This window comes from Engystomops pustulosus, chromosome 2, assembly GCF_040894005.1.
Source record: "Engystomops pustulosus chromosome 2, aEngPut4.maternal, whole genome shotgun sequence".
In the NCBI taxonomy this organism is placed as follows: Eukaryota; Metazoa; Chordata; class Amphibia; order Anura; family Leptodactylidae; genus Engystomops; species Engystomops pustulosus.
Genome location: NC_092412.1, coordinates 153,187,902 through 153,210,792, shown reverse-complemented (window position 1 = coordinate 153,210,792; position 22,891 = coordinate 153,187,902). Strand labels below are relative to the sequence as shown.

The 22,891-nt window shown below is 39.8% G+C and overlaps 1 protein-coding gene across 1 annotated transcript in view; it reads left to right on the top strand.

The window, feature by feature from the left end:
• Window positions 1–17,224: 17,224 nt before the first annotated feature.
• FOXO6 (forkhead box O6) overlaps window positions 17,225–22,891 on the top strand; it is a 65,903-nt gene continuing 60,236 nt past the window's right edge. The window contains exon 1 of the mRNA XM_072136955.1: window positions 17,225–19,068. Within this exon, the coding sequence (XP_071993056.1) occupies window positions 18,757–19,068 (312 nt within the window). The 5' untranslated portion in view covers window positions 17,225–18,756. The remainder of the gene's footprint in view (window positions 19,069–22,891) is intronic.

Sequence of the window (22,891 nt, the reverse complement as noted above, 5' to 3'; positions counted from 1 at the left end):
AAAATCTTCTGTATATCGCACAGTAGCTTCTTCTATTCATTGATACTGCATAATAATTTGTACTATAAAGCCTCTTAAGCCTCAAATATAGGTCAAAGGTGAATTCATGCATAAAACGTATTTATAAATCCTGTTTGATGAGATCTATATCACCTGCAAGTCATCGTTGAGACTTTGGGCTTGCAGAAGGACACATAAGTAACAATGCTTCTTGTAACACTTTGTGTACTTTTACTTGTAAGATCGATATAATGGATGAATCAGAGCAGAGAACATATTGAATAGCATGTGATCATATTTCTATTGCTAGAGGATCATTTTTAACTACAGGTTATGAAGCAAAACTCAAGACCATTTCCCGTTAAAATGTCCACGCTTCATAAAGTGACCGAGAGAGAGGTCAGGTTTGGGTGCTAGTGGGCAATCTCTACCACATACTTATCAAGTGTCATTTTGTGCAATCCCAGTCCATTGCTGAAGTGGTAGAAAAAGTCAAAAGGGATCTCTTAACAAAGTGCTTAAGGGCAAATTGGGAACTTAAAGAGGATGGGTCACCTTTAAAAATGGCACTAGGAGCTGCTTACTAAAGGAAGAAATCTCCACAGCAGGGTCCCCCTTTACAGAAATGTCCACAACATTAATAACAGGGATCCCTCCCATTAATGTAATGTCCATAGAAAGGATTCCCCCCCCCATTAATGTTATGTCCACAGGTAGGATCCCCTCCCCCATTAATGTAATATACGCGGGAGAGCCCCCATTAATGAAATGTCCACAGCAAAACCCCCCTTTAATGAAATGTCCCCAGAAGAGCCCCCCATTAATGAAATGTTCACAACAGGATTCCCACATTAATATAATGTCCACAGCAGGTATTCCACCCCATCTCCTCCATTAATGTAATTTCAACAGAAAGGATTCCCCCCTCCCCCATTAATGTAATGTCCACAGATAGGATCCCCTCCCCCATTAATGTAATGTGCATGGCAGAGCTCCATTAATGAAATGTCCACAGCAGGGTCCCCCTGTAATGAAATGTCCACAGCAGGGCCCCCCCTTTAATGAAATGTTCACAGCAGGGACCCCCCTTTAATAAAATATCCACAGCAGAGCCCCTTTAATAAATGTCCTCAGCAGAGCCCCTCCTAACAAAAATCTCCACAGCAGGGCCCCCCTTTACAGAAATGTCCCCCCTCCCCCATTAATGTAATGTTCACAGCAGGCATTCTGCTGTGGACATTCCTCATTAATGTCAACGTTCTAAATTCTCTTTAATAGCAGATAATTATAGCACCCAAATAAATTCATAATTTACATTTCCCACATATTTTACAAGAATGCTATGAGGCTCAGAATTTTGGGGCTATTTTTCAAATTTTTTGGAAAATCACCAAAACCCGTATTTAGAGGGGTCTTCTCAACTTTTAATTGACTATGAGCGGCCTAAGTAATAGCAAGACTCGTAAATTAACCCATTATGGAATCTACACGCCTTAGCATGTGAAAAAGCACTTTTAAGAAGTTTGTTAACCCTTCAGGTGTTTTATAAGGGTTAAAACAAAACAGAGGTGCAGTCTACACATTGTTATTTTTTTTGACCATACATTCAATTTGGGTGGAAACTTAAACATTTGTAATGGATTAAATGAAAAAAGGCTCCACAAAGTTTGGTGCCCAATTTCTCCCAAGTACACCGATACCCCATATGTGGTGGTGTCCTGCTGTATGGGTGCATGGCCGGACATAGAATCGAAGGAGCGCCATGCAGAACATATTTGCATTGTCACATTGTACAGCCTATAATTTTTTTTCTTTTTTAAATGTGGACTTATAAGGGGCTTATTTTTTGCTACATGGGATGCACTTTCCTCATACATAATTTTGGGGCATCTATAGCTAATTGGTGAGATTATATTAACTTTTTGTTGGTGGAGGAAATTAAAAAAAATTTTAGGAATATTTTTTTTTGTCCGTTTACCATACCTTAAAAATAATATAAGAAATATGATCTTGGCACTACTTTGCAACTTAATCTTCTTTGTTGAGCATGAAAAAATTAAAAACATAACACGTATCCAGAGGGCAACACACAGACCTACATGTTTCGGCTATTATGCCTTATTCATGGTCATGGTATACATTCCGTGGCAAACAAACTCTACTAAAAATAACCCGCCTTCTATCACATGACTAACGGGACCTCCCACTTCGGCATGTGAGTCCCGCTATGAACGGAGATACACACCAAGTCCCGTAACACGGAAAGAGGAGAAGTGTACGATAAGTATGTAACCTTACATTAAAAACAAGAAATGGAAACAACATCTGACCTATCCATAATACACGCTACCTACAAGCAGAAGAAAAGGAACCCATATAAAGATATTACACGGCTTCGAAGCATAGCCAGAGGACATATATCCCCAGCAGTTGGATGCAAATGAAAAATAAAAATAATAAAAGTAAGTGTACATAACAAATTCTTTTTTATGCATATATCTGTGTATGTATTTAATATACCCAATAGCCAATCTTATATGGCTTCCTCAATACCAATACACGTATTAGTCAACTTTGATCATGTGTAAACTTAATATGTGAGGATTAAGTCCTGTCTAATATTTATACCTTGCGGTTGCCGACTACCTAGGGCAGTGGTGGTGAACCTATGGCACTGGTGCCAGAGGTGGCACTCTGAGCCCTTTCTGTGGGCACCCAGGTCATCACCCCAGCATGAAGTTCACCAGACACGACTCAAAGAATCTTTCTACAGAATCTTCCTACAATGATAGGCGAATTTGCCCTCCTCAGGCTCTAAAGGTTCGCCATCTAGATCCTAGGACAAACATCTAATAACTTTTTCTGTTGAGGAGTTTTCTTTTACTGCCCACCCCCCTTGCTGTCTTGAAGACCCTTTTTATCCCATTCCATTTAAATTACTTTTAGTTTGTCTCTTTAAAATGACGGGATACTGCAGAGACATTGACAGAATTATTGGAAATGTCCGATAGATGCCTGCAGATACAGACCTTAAGAGGTCCAGACGTATGACCTACATATTGTTTGTCACAGAGTGCACTCCACAATATATATGCAATTACTGGTGTTACAATTCACATAGGTCTTAATGTCATATGCCTTCCGTGTGGTGGACGAAACAAGTGTCTTCCCTACCATGGTGTGTACGCACCCAATACATTTTGAGTGTCCACATCTGTAACACCCCGGACAATGCAACTAAGTGGATTGTGTGGATGCTTTCTCTCTCAGAAACAAAGACAGGGAAAGCTGGGAACTCAAGGTGGGAGCTTTTTTCGAGACCACTCTTACACCTTTAGACAAAATAGGTTCTAGTGTCTGATCTTGTCACAATATAGAAATGTTGCGTTTAATTATATTAGCTATTTGTCCAAATTGGTTACCGAAAGCAGTGGAGAAAATGACTCTCTTCTCAATGTTGGGTGCCTTTCTGTGTATGTCATATCGCAAAGAGTGTTGTGTTGCACCTCTAATCTTTTCCTCTGCTTTGTTGATAACCTTTGTTTTGTAGTCTCTTCGTTTAAGCCTATATGTTAGTTGTTATGTTATGTGTTCTAAAGTCCTGTTCTTTAGTGCAATTCCTTCTTAGCCTCACCATTTACCCGTATGGGATATTTCCTGTCATGTGGGCAGGGTGGCAAGACGTTGCCAATAAGATTGAATTCCCTGCTAATTCTTTTCTGTATGGAACAGTGCTAATACCATCTGAATTCCCTACAAGAACCACATCCAAAAACAAGATACTGTTTGCCCCATACAAGTAAGTAAATTTAAGGTTCAAGTCATTCTGATTAAGGTATGAGGCAAAGGATGCAAACCCTTCCTCGTCTCCCCTCCAGATTCACACCAGGTCATCGATATATTTGCCCATCCAGACAATTGACTCCCAATGTGGATTAAGAGGGAAGAAGACAAAGAGTTCCTCCCATTGTGTCATAAGAGGGGGAAAATTTAGCCCCCATGGGGCGCCCATGGGGAATAGGTTACAAGCCTGCAAGGCCTGTGCATTGTTATGATCGTGAACAAGCTCCGAGCGCCCTGTGTCAGGGGACCAGGAGCGCCGAATGGTGTAATTTGCTTAGTGTAAAAATAGATTTTTTGGCAAAACTGCACATTTATGTGCCTTATTAAGACCACCTCCAGCATCTGCTTACCTACGCCAAGGTAAAGGTATGTTTAAGTCAAAATGACCAAAATGACCTACGCCAAGGTAAAGGTATGTTTAGGTCAAAATGACCATTTAGAAATGGTAAGTTTCCTTTAAAGAGGACCTATTACCCCCAAAAAGATCCCCATCTAAACATGTCCCCCATAATCCTCTCCCCAGCCCCTTTCTATATATGCTAAATTTATTTTAATGTATGTTGGGAAAGTTGTACTAAATGTTCCTAAAAGATCTGTCCTCTTACCAAATAAGAGGTCGGATCTATGTACTGGCAGTCAGGTATATTCATGAGGGGAGCGGCTCTCCTTTGAATGCTCTGCCCGACACTCCCCCAACACTCCCCCACCACGCCACTCTTTCACTTTTAGCGCTGTCAGCTGGACACAATACACATCAATGGATTCTCGTCAAAGACTCTGCAACTTCTCTGTGAACAGTTGAATGCAGTCTATTGTTCTCTGTTAACAACCCTTTCAAGTGGGAAGAGAATAATGTACCACTAGAAATGTTTACTGACATGTGTGAATGTATAAGTGATTGTATTGATAAGATCTACTGTTGTAAGTGTCCATAAAAGATCCACTGCTCCTTTAGGGAAAAAGTAACTCTTAAAATACCACTGACATTCTTCTTCTTTCTTATCAGTTGTTTCTGTTTTTGTTTTAAAATGTAAACTCTTGGAAGCCAGCGGCATTGCATGTATTGCGCAATCGCTGCCCGCTATCCGCGATGTGGCTGCGCCATGATTATTGACAGCGCCTGCGGGAGTCAACCCTGTCAGTTCAGCGTGGCTGCATCGCAGAGAGCCAGCAGCAATTACGCAATATATACGATGCTGCCATCTTCTCTTACAGGTCCCTGCTGAGAGCGTGCATACAAATGTCTAACATGGCCTTGTTTACCTTTTTTTCACTTCTTTGAATTTGCAACTGGTGACATTGCACCCCTCTAATATTTCGTAAAACAAGTTCGCTACCAATAACTACTTTTGCCTCCATGATGAGTGGTCCAATCTTATATTATTGATGAGGGCATACATTCTATAAATTGTGATTCTATACAGGTATTATGCACAGGATTTCTCTATGCACACATTGGGGGATATTTATCAGGGCCTCTGCGCCACGTCAGTGGCATAGAAGCCTTGAAATAATTGCACATGCTATCTTATTGCTAGCACTTACAATTTTTTCCAAATCCACCACCTTTACAGCAGTGGGGCATGAAGGGGGAGATTTCAGCTACAGTCTCAGCTGGAGGGGGGTCATGCTCCTGTCCACGACTTATCAGCCCCGTTCCACAGTACTCAAAAGTGACATGCAGGGCTGAAAAGCTTTAAAACAATATGGAAAAAAAGCGTTAGAAATGCTTTGTTTGCCAGAAAACTGGCAGACAAGGCTTTACAAATTGCTCCCATTGTATGTAGAGTATCGGGTGTGATTTCTAGACATGGGTGGAAATTTAATAAAGTGTAGTTAAATAGACCAGTAACCAGAGGCATTCTTATTTCGCACAAGATATATGAAACTGTATGATGTTCGAGAAGAAGTTTAGAACCGGCGAGTTATACTTTTGACCAACTATTAGTTGGCCTAGTTTACGTAAGAATTTTATGTTGCACATACTGGGGATAATTTATCATTGTGTTTTTTGTTTGTCTATATTTGACGCAGTTGTGGTACAAATGCTGTTCTGTGACTTTGCATTGTGCCAAATGCACATAGGACTTTGACGTAGAGCATGCATGCACTAAATTAATTATTAGGCATAGACTAGTTTTCACAATACGACAGAATTCATGATTTGCGATTTGGTCCCTTCCTTGCTCTATGTTGCGACTTAATGGTTTTTATTTGCGACTTTTCATTCAACTGCAGCAGAACTCCTAAGGTACCTGTTTAATGATAAATTACCCCCACTGAGTTTTCTGACAGCTGCGCTTGGCCACACCCTGGTCACGCCCCTTTTGGACAAGTTAGGAAACTGCCTGAAAATGGTCTAAAATCCTCAATAAATGTGGGTCATGTTATTTTATTTTAGATTTCGGTTGGGATTTATTTATTTAATATACACATTGGGGGTTAATTATCATTCAGCAGACTCCATAGAAATGTAAATTTTTGGATGATGGCACAGAAGACCTGATAAATATCCCACATTGTAAAGATGTGTTTCATATGATTTCCAAATAAACATTGTATACAGTGTATTAGACGTGATTTCTACATAGACACTGCATACAATGTATCGGGTGTGATTTCTATAAAGACATTGGGGGATATTTATCATACGCCAGCGTATGATAGCCCCGCCACTGCAAATTCGCAGCCCGATACATCAAGAGGCTTCTGCCTCTTGATGTATCGGGCTGCCAGCAGCGCAGCGTTTATCCTGCGCCAGGCGACTTTTCACGTCTGAAAAGTTGCCGGCAGCAGCGAGTGCGCAGGTGCGTGGACAGCAACGCCCCGCGCTGACCCACTCCCGTCCGGCCGCGCCCTCCGCTCGGCCAGCCGCGCTCCCCCCCTTCACGCCCCTTCACGCCCCACTGGCGTGAAGGTGGCGGATTGGGGAAAATAATGGCGGTGCGCAGAGGTCCTGATAAATATCCCCCATTGTAGATTGTATATTAGATGTGATTTCTGTATGTATATCATGTATAGTATATCCCTTGCGATTTCTTCATACACACATTGGGGCACATTTACTTACCTGGCCCGGTCGTGAACCCTGATACGGACGGTCCGATGAAGATGAAGTCCAGCGCGATTCACCAACATCGTGCATTCTAGATCCTGCATCTGTCGCTTCCCCGCTGAGGTCCACCAGAGTTCACCTTCTTCTTCCCGCTGTATGTGAGTGCATGTCTTGCGACACAATTTGCAATGTTAAATCCTGCGCATTGTCTGAATCCATCGGATCTACCGATGGCCTGCCCCCCCGATTTGTGTCGCGTGAAAGACGGTGCCGATGCGGCAAAATCCGATCGCGCGTGCCAAAAACCCCTGTTAAATGCGGCACAACTCGGAAATCGTCGGGTAACCCGACGGAAATGCGTTCCGCTGATCCTTAGTAAATGAGCCCCATTGTATACAGTGTACCAGTTGTGATTTCTATATAGACATTGGGGCAGATGTATTATCGTATCTGCGCCATAAAAGTGTTGGGAATTGTCTTTTTTGTGGTGCATAATGTATGCAGATCGTTTATAATGTCTTGGCGTCAGAAAGAGTGTTTTTTTTCGACAATCCCTACTCGTCTATTTTTTTTTGGCGCAAGTAGGTGTGGGCTAAATTTTCCACGTCATCCGCCACATTTATCTGGAGTTTGTTAGCTTTTTTAGATGCATTTTTTGGCGCAAAACACACTAGGAAAAAAATGGTCTGAAATTTTAAAAAAAGGCACAGCCCATGTAAGATTTTGGCGCACATCTCATTTGTGTCGCCATTTTTATGTTTCCCGACTGATTAGTTCTATCTGCGCATTAATTACTTACAGGCGTGCACTACTTTAATACATCAGTCTATGCTTACCGCAGTCTGATCTCGGATGCCGACTGTCGTGGTTGCGACACTATTAGTAAATCCACCCCATTGTACAAATTGGGGCAATTTCTTGCGTCCATTCATCATGAATCTGGCGCTTCCTATACTGGCCCGACAGAGTGCACCGCTTTTTTTCTGGTCTATCTTTAACATGGGGCGTGTGATAGCCTTCTGTCGGACTTGCATGTTAAATCTGGCGCATGGTCCCAATGAGCACCGGAACACCCCCTAATTTGTGTTGCATGGTGCCTAGTACAGCTGCGCCACGAAACGCTTGTGTGCAACACATTTGAGGTGTAGACACTTCTTAAATAACTGTGCAAACAGTTTGCACTCGAAAGAACGTGCAAAGAAAACTGGTGCAAAGCCCTTAGTAAATGTGCCCCACTGTATTCAATGGGGGACATTTACTAAGGGCTTTGTGCTGCACTTTTGTCAGACTGTGCACGTTCTTATAGGCTAAAATGGCTTGCACAGGTATTTAAGAAGTTTGTGCGCTGTGATTGTGTCCCACGCAACCCTTTTGTGGCGCAGCTATGCTAGCCTCCGTGCAGCACAAATTAGGGGGTGTGCTGCTGGCCGTTGGTCCGACTGATTGGGACGAGCGCCGTATTTAACATGCAAATTGTGTTGCACGCCCTATGTTAAAGGTGCACCGCAAAAAAGTTGATGAACTCTGTCGGGCCAGTGCGGGGAAGAGACAGATTCATGACATTCTGGTGCTCGTTCTTAATGAATCAGTTGCTTCGAGCATTATACATAGGCAGAGCACTTAGTGCAGTTTCAGACTTTCTAAGTAAATGTGCCCCAATATGTCAGGTGTGATTTCTATATAGACATTGGCCCATATTTACTAAAAACAGTGCAAACTGCAATATGTGCAGAGGGCGCCAGATTCAGGATTTCTGACGCATTTTTTTTAAGAATCCAGCGCCTTCCGCACTGCTCCAACAGAGTGCACCACTTTTTTTTGTACACCTTTAACATGGGGCGTGCGATACACTTCTATCGGACTCTGCATGTTAAAAGTGGTGCAGGGTCCAACTGTGCACAGGAACGCAGCATAAATTGCTGCATTAGGTATAGTGCGACACATATGTGGTGCTGACACTTAAAGGGGATATCCGGGTTTTAAAAATAACTGAGGCCCGGGCTGGGGTGGGCTAGTTAAACATAACAAACATCTTCTTACCTCGTCCGGCGCCGCCGATGTCCCGCTCCGCGGTCTTCTCTGTGCGCCGGTTTCATTACAGGGGTGCACAGGGAGCTTCCGGCCGGCTGGAAGCTCCTATCCGACACCATCTCTCAGCGCTTACAACGCTGAGAGATAGGGACGGATAGGAGGAGCCGGCCACATCCCGGATCGGAAGCTCCTTGTGCGCGGCTTCCGTGCCCCTGTAAACAAACAGGGGCACAGATCGAAGGGACCGCAGCGCGGGACATCGGTGGCGCCGGAGGAGGTAAGTACATGTTTATTATGTTTAAATATCCCTCCCCAGCCCAGCCATAAGAAATTTTTAAAACCCGGATAACCCCTTTAAATACACGTTCAAGCAGTTTGCACATAAAAGAACGTGCAAAGTCCAACAGAAAACTGGCGCAAGGTCGTGTTTAAATGTGCACTATTGTGCACAGTATATTAGATGTGATTTGTATATAGACATTTTAAACAGTGTATCAGGTGTGATTTCTGTATGTATGTCATACATAGTAAATCCCTTGTGATTTCTTCATAAAAGCGTTGCGTACAGTGTATTAGATGTGATTTCTATATAGACATTGAGGCAAATTTACAATGAATAGTGCAAACTGCACTAAATGCAGTTTGCCTGTGTAGTGTGCAGGGTGTACCAGATTCAGGATTTCTGGTGCCCATTCTTCTTGAATTTGGCGCACCCTGCACTACCCGGACAGAGTGCACCAACTTTTTTTTGGTGTACTTTTAAAATGGGGCGCCCGACACAATTTTCAGACTTTGCATGTTAAAAGGGGTGCACGATCCGACTGAGCACCTGAACACCCCCTAATTTGTGTCACATAATGCCAAGTGCAGCTGTGCCACAAAAGGGTCACCTGCGACACAATTGTGTTGCAGACACTTCTTAATCGTGACCTATGGTCATTGGTGCCTAAATGTCCAGGTCAAATTTTGAAATTCTGCTATGCATTTTAAATGACGATCTCTCTGGATAAGCTTTACACATCATTACAATTTTTACCTTGTTTTATTCATGACATGTGAGACTTGCCACGGCAGCATGTCTGTCCGTATGCCACTCTGCTGAATAAAATTTGAATACGTCTTCGGTGAGTGCCACTTCACTTTTTTACTTGTTTGCTGTATTCATTGACTGTTCCTGGATTTTGGAGCTGAGCAACATGCAGCAAAGTCTTACCAGTTATGGAGAGGGCTTGGCCCGCGAGCCCTCACCATGCACCGGGACCCGGCATGTGACGTACTAATATGTCACATGTCGGTAAGGGGTTAAAATTGGGTCCATGAAAAAAAACTTCCCTTGCACCTGCCCTGGACCAGGTGCAGATTTGCCCCCAAAAAAGGAACATCTGGAAAACAATGATACATAAGGCACACTGCAGAAAGGTGCAGACAACTCGTAATTGAAAAAGAACAGAGTAAAAAGTTGCAAAAATTTGACAACTTGCCTAGCTTAAACTATAATACATGTGCCCCATTGTATACAGTGTACTAGGTGTGATTTTCATGTAGCTATTGTATACAGTGTATCTGATGTGATTTGTATATAGACATTGTATACAGTGTATTAAGTGTGATTTTCATATCGATATTGTATACATTGGGGCAGATTTACTTACCCGGTCCATTCGCGATCCAGCGGGGCGTTCTCTGTGGAGGATTCGGATCTTCCGGCGATTCACTAAAGTAGTGTGCCCGATGTCCACTTGGTGTCGCTGCTGCGCTGAAGTCTGTCGGAGTTCACTGGAGTTCACCAAGCTAAGCAGATAAGTATAACTACTATAATACTGGCCACTATGTACAAGAATATAACTACAGGCAGTCCCCGGGTTACATACAAGATAGGGTCTGGAGGTTTGTTCTTAAGTTGAATTTGTATGTAAGTCGAAACTGTATATTTTATAATGGAAGTTTTAGACAATTTTTTTTCTTTTGCCCCAGTGACAATTGGAGTTTCAAAATTTTTGGTGTAATTGGACCAAGAATTATCAATAAAGCTTCATTACAGACATCTTACAGCTGATCATTGCAGTCTGGAACTATAGTAAAGCATCCAGAGAGCTTCACCAGAGGTCACATGGGGCAGAGGGGTCCGTCTGTAAATATGGGTTGTCTGTAAGTCGGGTGTCCTTAAGTAGGGGACCGCCTGTACTATAATACTGCCCCCTATGTACAAGAATATAACTACTATAATACTGTCCCCTATGTACAAGAATATAACTACTATAATACTGCCCCCTATGTACAAGAATATAACTACTATAATACTGCCCCCTATGTACAGGAATATAACTACTATAATACTGCCCCCTATGTACAAGAATATAACTACTATAATACTGCCCCCTATGTACAGGAATATAACTACTATAATACTGCCCCCTATGTACAAGAATATAACTACTATAATACTGCCCCCTATGTACAAGAATATAACTACTATAATACTGCCTCCTATGTACAAGAGTATAACTAATATTATATTGGGCACTATTTTCCATTACATATATTTTGATAGAACAGGCATTTTTGGACAGGGCAACTTTTTATTGATTTTTATATGTGTTCTAGGGAAGGGGGTGATTTAAACTTTAACTTTTTTATTTTCATTTTTTTTTCAGTGCATCCCCAAATTATAATCAAGTAAATGGTCCCCAGTTATAGTGGCAGGGAAGGAAAGTGGCCCCCAATTATAAATAGCACCCATAGTAGTGGCCCTTTACGTGGGGCAGGGAAGGAGGAAGTGGCCCCCAATTATAAATAGCACCATAGTGACACCATAGCACCATACTTAAGTTGTGGCAGGGAAGGAATAAAAAAATAAAATCTCTTACCTTCACTGTCGCTCCCACGGCTGTCTTTTACTTTTGTCAGCCCATATGTCAGTGAACTAGGGGAAGCTCCCGCCGAGCTGCGCAGCCTGCCCCACATCAGCCCAAGACCAGCCCAACACAAGCCCCAGACAGTCGGCCCACCGGGATTTTCCCCGGTGGGCTTTATGGCCAGTCCGCCCCTGGACATTGGGAGGCATTTATTATGGCCTTTCAAATGGAACACTGGTTTTATTTTCCTTTCAGCGCCTCTTGCGCCTTAATTTATGAAGTGTCGGAGCCAAAATATTGGTATTTTCTGACACTCTCGACTGAATCCATCAGTTTTCTGGTGCTTTTATTTTTCAGACTCGTTTTTTGGCACGATTTGTGGTGCAAAAAGAGAGTAGCTAAAAGCTGGTCTAGGGATTTCTAAACCTTTCAGTCCATTCACCAATTCATTAATCCTTTGCACCACAAACTTATATCCCACTGAACAATGTAGCATGGTTCCAGCTATGCCCCTCATTGAATACAGTGGGGCACATTTACTAAGGGTCGGTGCAATGCAAAACATTAGGTTTCGCACCAATGCTTCATCAAGAGGTAACAGGTCTGTTATCTCCTGAGGAAGCATTGGTGCGAAACGCGCGTTGGGGTGCATCTTTTGGCCTCTCCCCTGATTGCCCACTGTCTGCCTGTTACCATGGCTACAGGTAAGTGTGACATAGTTTTTTTGAACCTATAATACCGGAAGATACCTCCGGCTTATTGTATTACTGGTTTACTGCACTGTTGTCTCTTTACCCTGCATTTCTTGTCCTAGTGTTGGACATATCACTTTTTGATTACTATACTGGCACTTTTTGACTTCGGGTCACAGGGTGGGGGGGTCTTTGGTCTTTTTGTGGTGGTCTCATGTTTCATCTGGGACATCTTGTTTTCCCCATATATAGTATTTGCCCAGTCTTTTGGGAGCTATATGTACATTTATTTGTATGGATTGTTAATAAAGGAGACATATACTTTTCGAAATATTGTGCAGCTCTCTTCTTTTGGTGTTGTAAACCGCGGGATTTCAATTGTGTCACAAGCCATGCACTTACATGCATCAGGAGAAAGATGGTGAACTCCGGCAGACCTGAGCGGGGAAGCGACACATACACGATACCGGGCACACGATCTTCTTGAATCGCGGCAAAGTGCATTGTCGCCGGACAATGCAGTTTCGGGATCTCCTCCGGACTGGGTAAGTAAATGTGCCCTATTGTGATTCATATATAGACATTGGGGACACAGATCATTATTTTTTTGCTTGTTTTTGGGGTTTATTTTGCGCTATATCTTGGCGCAGTTAATAGATTTGTCTCTATTTTGCGACTTTTTGGGTGCAAGCAAAAGTCCATCACTTAGTGGTTTTGAGTGTCTGCGCCTTATCTGAGATAGTGAATGGGTGTTCTGCAGATGTTTGCACTGCATCTCTCATTATTTTGCGCCTAAAAAGTCGCACAAATACACCTGCTCTGAGCAGGTGCACTTGAAAAAAACCCACCATTTTCAATGCTGGAAACAAAGATCTTCGCTTCCAAAATTAAAAATGAACTAAATGCAGCATAAAAAATACTTTAAAACAGTTTTAAAATGCAAAATGTAATCATCTTTCCATTAAAGTGGCCTCTAGTAACTATCATTTTCTATAGGACATCATAGTTTTGAGTGCATATTTTACCAAAGAAAATTTGGTGCACTCTGCAGTGCAGAGAGCGCCACATTCATGAAGAACGTGCACCACAATTCATGAATCTTGCGCCCTCTGTATACTAAACAGGCAAACTGCACTTAGTAGAGTTGGGACTGTTTTTAGCAAATGTGCCACATTGTGTAGTGTATCTGGTGTAATTTGTATATAGAGATTGTAGTGGGGGTGATTTATTATGGCCTTTCAAACAGAAAAATGGCGGTGTTTGTGGCGTTACTTGTCAATCCAACCATTTTCTGGCGCTTCTATTTTACCGATTCATTTTGTGCTCAATTTGTGGTGCAAAAAGAGAGCATCAAAAGCAAGTCTAGGGAGTTCTAAACCTTTTAGTCGTTAATTCATTAAAGGACATCTACCACCAGGATGAAGGATTGTCAGCCGAGCACACTGTCATACTGGTGTGTGTCCCCTCTGGCAGGATCTGCTCTTCTTTAACCCCTTAAGGATGCAGGGTTTTTGTGCTCATTTCTCACTCTCCACCTTCGAAACCCCATAACTTTTTCATTTTTCCGTGTACAGAGCTGGGTGAAGGCTTATTTTGTGCGTAACAAATATTACTTCTCCGTCCATCTCCGTTCCTACCATGTACTGCATTTCTGCATAGTATACGTTACTATACATTGTAACAAAACTGCAGAAACCATGCATCCTGGGTCCGACAGCTGTCATGGCAACTGATTGTCGTTCCCCGATGACGTTAGGGGGAGAGATGATCGGATCCAAGATGGTGATGCCACGCACCGCCGAGCAGAGGAGTTAGTAGCCGCGATTGGTGCATGCACCAGCCGCAGTTATTTGATTTGCGGTCGTGGTTTGCTGCAGTATGCAACAAACCCCAGCTGTGTATGAAGAGGGCTCAGCCCATGAGCTCTCTTCATACACCCCCCACATCAAGGGGTTAAGCTTCCTATGTCCTTCTTTTTAAGAAAAATAGCATTAGAAATTGCCCAAATGAGCCTGAGGGGTCAGGCTCATTTGCATAATTTTAAAAGCCTAAAAGGAGGCATAGAAAGCTTAAAAGGAGCAGATCCTGCCAGAGGGGCAGAGAATGGAGCAGATTTATCAAGCTGTCTGAAAGTCAGAATATTTCTAATTGCCCATGGCAAAAAATCACAGCTCAGCTTTCATTTTGCCAGTGCTCATGAATATTTTAAAGAGGAGCTGTGATTGGGTGCCATGGGAAACTGGAAATATTCTGACTTTCAGACAGCTTGATAAATCTGCCCCAATTTGTCAGTGTGCTTGGTTTACAATCCTTGACCCTGGTGGTAGATGTCCTTTAATCTCTTGTGCCACAAACTTACATTCCACTGAAAAATATAGCACAGTTCCAGTGCCACCCTGCGTCAGAATGAATAAATTCACCTCACTGTTTTTGGTGTGTTTTGTATATAGACAGTGTTTTGTTTTTAAAATCTTTTTATTGAATTTCTTTCAACATTTTCCATATGAAAACATTTGAAACAACATATGTAATGGACAATACAGTAATACAATATTACACATACAAATATGAGGTATGAAGTTTGATGCCTGGGTGTAAGGGCATATATACTTCTCACAAACTAAGCTTATATACAGATATAATCGTGTATATAGTTGGGGAGTCTCAGGGTGTTTAACCCTTTCTGAGTAGTGTGCGATATATACAGTATATATATATGTATATATATAGTGTATATACAGGATATATAGTGTATCAGGTACGATTTCTAAATACATTGCATAGAGTGCATCAGGTATGATTTATATTTACATTCTATACAGTGTATTAGACGTGATTTGTATATAGACATTGTATACAGTGTATTAGACATGATTTGTATATAGACATTGTATACAGTGTTTCAGTGTGATTTGTATATAGACATTGTATAGAGTGCATCAGGTATGATTTCTATACACATTGTTTAAAGTATATCAGGTGTGATTTGTATATAGATATTGTATAGAGTGTATCAGGTATGATTTCTATATATACATTGTATACAGTGTATTAGATGTGATTTGTATATAGACATTGTATACAGTGTTTCTGATGTGATTTGTATATAGACATTGTATACAGTGTATTAGACATGATTTGTATATAGACATTGTATACAGTGTATTAGACATGATTTGTATATAGACATTGTATACAGTGCATCAGGTATGATTTCTATATATACATTGTATACAGTGTATTAGATGTGATTTGTATATAGACATTGTATACAATGTTTCTGATGTGCTTTGTATATAGACATTGTATACAGTGTATTAGACATGATTTGTATATAGACATTGTATACAGAGTATTAGACATGATTTGTATATAGACATTGTATACAGTGTATTAGACGTGATTTGTATATAGACATTGTATACAGTGTATTAGACGTGATTTGTATATAGACATTGTATACAGTGTATTAGACATGATTTGTATATAGACATTGTATACAGTGTATTAGACATGATTTGTATATAGACATTGTATACAGTGTATTAGACATGATTTGTATATAGACATTGTATACAGTGTATTAGACATGATTTGTATATAGACATTGTATACAGTGTATTAGACGTGATTTGTATATAGACATTGTATACAGTGTATTAGACATGATTTGTATATAGACATTGTATACAGTGTATTAGACATGATTTGTATATAGACATTGTATACAGTGTTTCAGTGTGATTTGTATATAGACATTGTATAGAGTGCATCAGGTATGATTTCTATACACATTGTTTAAAGTGTATCAGGTGTGATTTGTATATAGATATTGCAAAGAATGCATCAGGTATGATTTCTATATATACATTGTATACAGTGTATTAGATGTGCTTTGTATATAGACATTGTATACAGTGTATTAGACATGATTTGTATATAGACATTGTATACAGTGTTTCAGTGTGATTTATATATAGACATTGTATAGAGTGCATCAGGTATGATTTCTATACACATTGTTTAAAGTGTATCAGGTGTGATTTGTATATAGATATTGCAAAGAATGCATCAGGTATGATTTCTATATATACATTGTATACAGTGTATTAGATGTGCTTTGTATATAGACATTGTATACAGTGTATTAGACATGATTTGTATATAGACATTGTATACAGTGTTTCAGTTTGATTTGTATATAGAAATCGTATAGAGTGCTTCAGGTATGATTTCTATACACATTGTATAAAGTGTATTGAATGTGATTTGTATATTGACATTGTATATAGTGTATCAGGTGTGTTTTCTATATAGACATTGTATACAGTCTATCGATCGTGATTAGTATATAGACATTGTATACAGTCTATTAAATGTGATTTTCATATAGGCATTGTATACCGTGTATCAGATATGGTATTGCACATATTTTATCCGTTGGGATTGTATATTTTATACAGGGTATCCTTTGTGATTTATTATACACAGTGTATCAGATGTGATTTTTATACACTCACATTATATACATTGTATATGCTGTGATTTCTATACATTGCTATCTGTTGTACTGGTGTCCTCTGGTGCAATCTGTAATGAATATGAAGTTTCTGTGGGTATCGTTGTCTTTTCTGGTCACCTATAGATGACACATTTCTCAGCCTTGTACAAATCCCAGCCAGTCTCTCATGTAAAAGCAGCAAGAGGAGGAGGAGACAGGATAGGAGGAGCAAAGGCTGCATCTTATTTATTTATTTCTCTCTGTCTCGCTCCCTCTCTCTAAATGCTTAAGGTGAAGAGTGCAGAGCAAGCCGATCCCAACACATGGTTTAATCCTGCTCTGTCCCAGGAGGAGAAAGACCCGGAGAGCGAGGGAGCAAGAGAGAGACTTCCAAAGAGAGACAAGAGAGGAGCGTCTTCCTTCCCAGCACTGGCAAGCAGGTGTGAGCCCCCCTCCTCTCACACCCAGCCTGCTACTATTCCTCCTCTACCAGTGAGGGATCCCCTGCAGATCCCCCTGCATTTTCTCTGGACTCCTGTCTGAAGAACTGGGGGAAAAGGACATACCCCATTCATTTCTCACTGGCTATCTCTACAATGACAATTTGTCTTTCAGCGCCTTTTCCCAAAACCGCAGAATGTCCACACGTGTGGCTCCGGATTTTAATAGGGGGACACAAGTGAGCATTTTTAGAAGTGGGTTTTGCATTACTAGCTGACTAGGGCAAGTAATTCCCAATATCACAAAGGTATCATCTGGAACCACCCTGGACTCAAGAATTGTGGAGAGAAGGGGAGAGAAGCAATGATATTCATATTAAAGGGAGACTTTTAAATTAAAAAGGGGGGACTCTGTGCCTCCCCCCCTTTTATCTAGCCCCCACCCATCAAATTTTGGGGTTGACGAATTGTTCGCTTTGAATTTTAATAGGATTTTCTTTTTTTTTCTTCATCTTTAGAACATCTGTTGCTGCAAAAGACACCTCTTTGGACAGATTTCAAACACACGTCCCTTTCTTTTAAATGCACTGTAATCTTATTATAGATCATATCTGGAATTTACATTTTTGGCAAAATTGCTGTGCTGTATTTAACCCCATATCTTCACACTAGGGAATAGCTTGTGGTATCATTATCATATCCCATCATTAATGCACAATAGAGCATAATGTTGTAACCTGCTGGCATCTAAAATATGTCTTTTTCTCAAGTTCACCCTAATTTGTGTGGAGCTGTGTATCCGAGCATTACTATCAGCCATTACCTGCTCATACAGACTACCACCCCATTGAAATGAGTTTTTTTTGTAATTATTACAATTGGTTAAGCAGACAATATAGGGACTGACTTTCAAGTCCTTACTCATATATGAGCCCTTGTTGCAAATACTTCACTGAATTTCTGTGCAATTCTTTCCTGTCAGCTATTTTAGTACTAAAATTCTAATATATCACTTTTCTATCAATTAAAATCTTCATTCTTAATAATTACAATTTTTGAAGCATTTCTAAAAGAATGACCCCTTTTATCTGAGCTTTGGTTTTACCAGGTTCAGACTGATTTTCAAATCTACATGCAAATTTGGTTTTTAATAATTCAACACTTTGTCTGCAGGTGATCTTAGAGACCATCTTCCATAGGCACATAGTTCTTCTTAAACTTACACATTTTAAAATTAATGCCCTTTTGTTTTCAAGACTTTTTTTTCTGGAACACAATTATCAAATGCGGATTTAAGTACTATTTTTGTTAAAGCAGAAGAGTATTTTAAGAGCCAGTGATGGAGAAATTGGAGGCTGAATCAGATGTGGAGCCTCAGGGTCGCCCTCGTTCTTGCACCTGGCCTCCTCTTCCTGAGTCCTCCTCGGATTTGCCCTTGCCGCCCCCTGGCCTGGACCCAGGGCAGATGCGAAAAGCCAAGAGTTCACGTAGGAATGCCTGGGGTAACTTATCTTATGCTGACCTCATCACCAAGGCCATAGAGAGCTCACCAGAGAGACGCCTGACCCTTTCTCAAATCTATGACTGGATGGTGCGATTTGTACCTTACTTCAAAGATAAGGGTGATAGCAACAGCTCTGCAGGTTGGAAGGTGAGAAGTCTTCATTTGGTTCATAAAAGTGATTATCTAGGGTTTTTGTCAAATCATAGTTTGTACATTGTTGTCAAATCATAGTTTGATCTAGTATGAATATGGTATGGTAAGGGTGTACATATCTGAGGATAAATATTTGACAGAAATAAACATAGAAATATCAGTGATATGTCATATATTATATTACTCTATATGAATGTATGGATTGACATGAATGTACTTTCCAGGTATGTGAGTAGCAGTAGTAAAGCATATTTAGCAGGCATGATATCATTTATTACGCCCAAGGGGCTCGAAGTTACTCCATTTTAGTACCACTTAAGTTATGGATGTTATAGGAGGATGATATACACTACAGACAGGGATATATGATTGATATATATATATATATATATATATATATATATATATATAGTAGCTTAATAGGAAGTAAAAAGTTTACAGTGTATATGTCATGTGGGGAAATTGTTTCTATTCTTAGTATATGTTATGCATGTATATAGGTAGACGGTTTGTCTCCATTGAGTACATCTTTTTACAATTTCATCTGCAGCTGATACCAAAATACAGTCACTTTTCGAGTAGATGATATCTGGGGTCTATCTGGACTTAATCCACTGTAACAATAGCTTTGGACCCTAATCTTTCACTCCTGCTGTGGGTGGCATGCCAACTAATGGGTTCAAAAGTTTTTTTCTCTACTGCTGTTGCAGAAATAAAGGCAAGAAGTGCTATGATACTTTTATGCAACAATAAATTATGTTCTATTTGATCTACAGCTATTGAAAACCATAGAGGTTACCTTCCAATGTTGTGTTCACATTTCTGTGGTGATTTATTTTTGTTATTGGAAGAGAAAAACTAAGATTCTAAATGTATGGTTAGTTTGGTGTCCATTATTTTGGCTTTTTTCATTGATCATTTTTGGTTTTATCTGTGATAAAAACTGCCAATGGAACCTCCACTGTAGATCATAGCAGGCAATTCTATTGTGTCTTTGCATGTGAGCAAATGTTGGCACCTTGCTACTGGCCATCTTTAATAGTGCTTCTAGTGGCTGTCATCGTAGACAGATTATGGTGCTCAGCCTCTACCACTGGTTGATTTGAAGAGCAATAGATGCTCTCCTGTCAACTCTTGGAAAGTCAGATTTTTCCAAAACAGTTGTCAAAATAGTTGAGGACTATAGTTATGACCCTTCATGTTTATATTTGTCATGGAAAATTAAATGTTGACTAAAATATTTTTTTTCCTCTCTAGTAGTTAAAGCAGCCACAAATTACTAGTAGCATCCATTAGCTGGCCACTAAGCGCAGGTTTTGAAAAATAGTTACGAAATCGGTAAAGATTAAATCTTCGTATTATAATATATAATGCAGTCAATTATTAGATTAGTTGCTTTTTCTGAAACAATAGACTTTTTCTATCAAATAATACAAAATACAATTAACACAGGAAATGGCTTCCGAATGTAATTCTTATTTGAATATAGTAAGTAGTGTAGGCAAGAATTTCCTAGATTCTAGTAAATCAGATCAGAGGTTAGAACAGTGAAATCTGTGGCATAGATGGGAATACATATTAATGGGCATCACAAATTTTGATATTTAGAAAGTTTGCGCTTGACAGCTATGTCCTGTTGACTTTTACAATATGGAATAAGCTATTTGTAACATACGAGAAGATGGGCCATATGTCTTAGCTTTCCATCCTTACGGTTATATAAAATGTCACTACTAAGAAGCTGACTCATCTTGAGACTGTTAATGTCAATGGGCATTTAGAAAATCATTTTCGAAACCTTTCTGAACTATGGTAAGACCTTTCCTAAATCCTCCAGTATATGGTCAACTTTACACATAGAAATTATAGGTGCTTGACTTCTGACCACTTGTAGTAGCTAAATGAACTCAAAATTGGATATATAGTTTCCTACGATATATCTTTAGATACATCTAACAAAACAACAAATTAACTATATTATGATTTGATGATGACCATCAGACCAAAAGCAGAACATTCCTAATTGTATATTTCAGTATTTTACACTTTGTGGAGCTCTTCATTTCTTTACAGATCTTAGCTGCATCCCTGGTGCTTTACCAGCATCATCTCTAGCAGCCCCTTGTGTATGGCAGGTTCTTGGATTTACATGCTGGACTATTCCTGGATTTGGTATTTATAACACAGGTCCACAGTTGTTTTATTCATATCTTCAGGGAGTTTTAGTCTCATGAATGCTGATTATTAATCCATATTATTTTTTAATTGCTTTTATTTTTCTTGATCATACATTTTGCAGTGTATACAAGGGACACAGACTTACCACAAGTTTCTATTTCCCTGTTTGTAAGACACAATATTATTATATATCATCATATATGCAAATAAATGCGTTACAGTCATTTTGATCAACCAATATCATATTCTGCAGCAAATTACTTATCATGGGGTTCGTATACAAATGAAGCTAATAACATTGTCATATGAAACTATTGGGTCCTGCTCACCTTCCATTACATGACATTTTGGGAAAAAAAACATGTAAGGATATGGGAGTTTCAGTTGGTTTGAAAAAAGTGTTAGTGGAAACCAAAATATCTGTGGGATTCTTGGCTATCGGGTTCTGGATTTTCCTTTTCACTAGATATAAAACCCATGTAGTTGGAACGTCATACTTTTTAGAAGAGATATTTTATGCAACTATGTAACTCTCACATGATAGGTACCTGGTTATGACTCCAGTAATTCAACTGAAGGGGCCACTATGATGTGAAAATAATATATTCATATCGTAACCACCTATACTGTACATTTTGTTTTGTAAAAGATGACTAGTTCATTTGTGGAGATTATCATTTTGCTCCGTAGGGTGACAGAGTGCACAGGAGTTTGTCACTCTTAAGTAGATCAGTCTTGTAAGGATTTAGTGTTGCTTAATATTCTTTAACCAGCTTATTAGAGGCAGATCCTAAGCAGAGAGAATTAGTGACAATCATTCCTTTAAATGACAGATGGATGTATAGAAATACTGATCATCCCAAAGAGCGGACATAATGGAGACACCCTAATTATAAAGAGTAGTAATTGTTCAGTAGACCTACTGTATTGTCAAGACCATAAGGTATAATATACGGAGTGGTATTGTTGTTGTTGTCTATATCTATAAAAGACTTTGTTAATATATATATATATATATATATATATATATATATATATATATATATATTCGTGTATGCACACTCTCAGTACAGGCAGTCCACGTTTTACATACCAGAAAGCTTCAGTACTTTTGTTCTTAAGTTGAATTTGTATGTAAGTCAGAACAGAAAGGTCCGTTTGTAACTTAAAGTCGTTTCTAAGTCAAGTGTTCTTAAGATAGGGACTACCTGTATATCTACTTCTCTTCTTTATATGAGAAAACACTATACTGTTCAGCCATAGCATGAAAAAACATGATTCCCTTCCTGATCTCTTTAGGAAAATCTACCATCAGCAATCCTCTAACTTAGTAGATTCAGAAGGTAGTTTCCCCAAATATGCCTACTCCCTATACAGCTTTTCCCATTTTCTGTTTTAAAACATTCATGTATATGCTAATTAGTTGTAGAGGCTACTACGGGCATGAAGTAGCCCCAGTGAGCTCCATGGTGGAGTAGCCTCTGCATAGCCATCCTTGCAGATGCAGTGTCTCCTGACCGGCTTACAGGGGCTACTCCAAGCACTTAGTAGCCTCTATAGCTAATTAGTGTATACATGAAATAAAGTTTTAATACAAATAGGATATGTTTAAGAAAATAGTAAAAACTGTATAGGGATT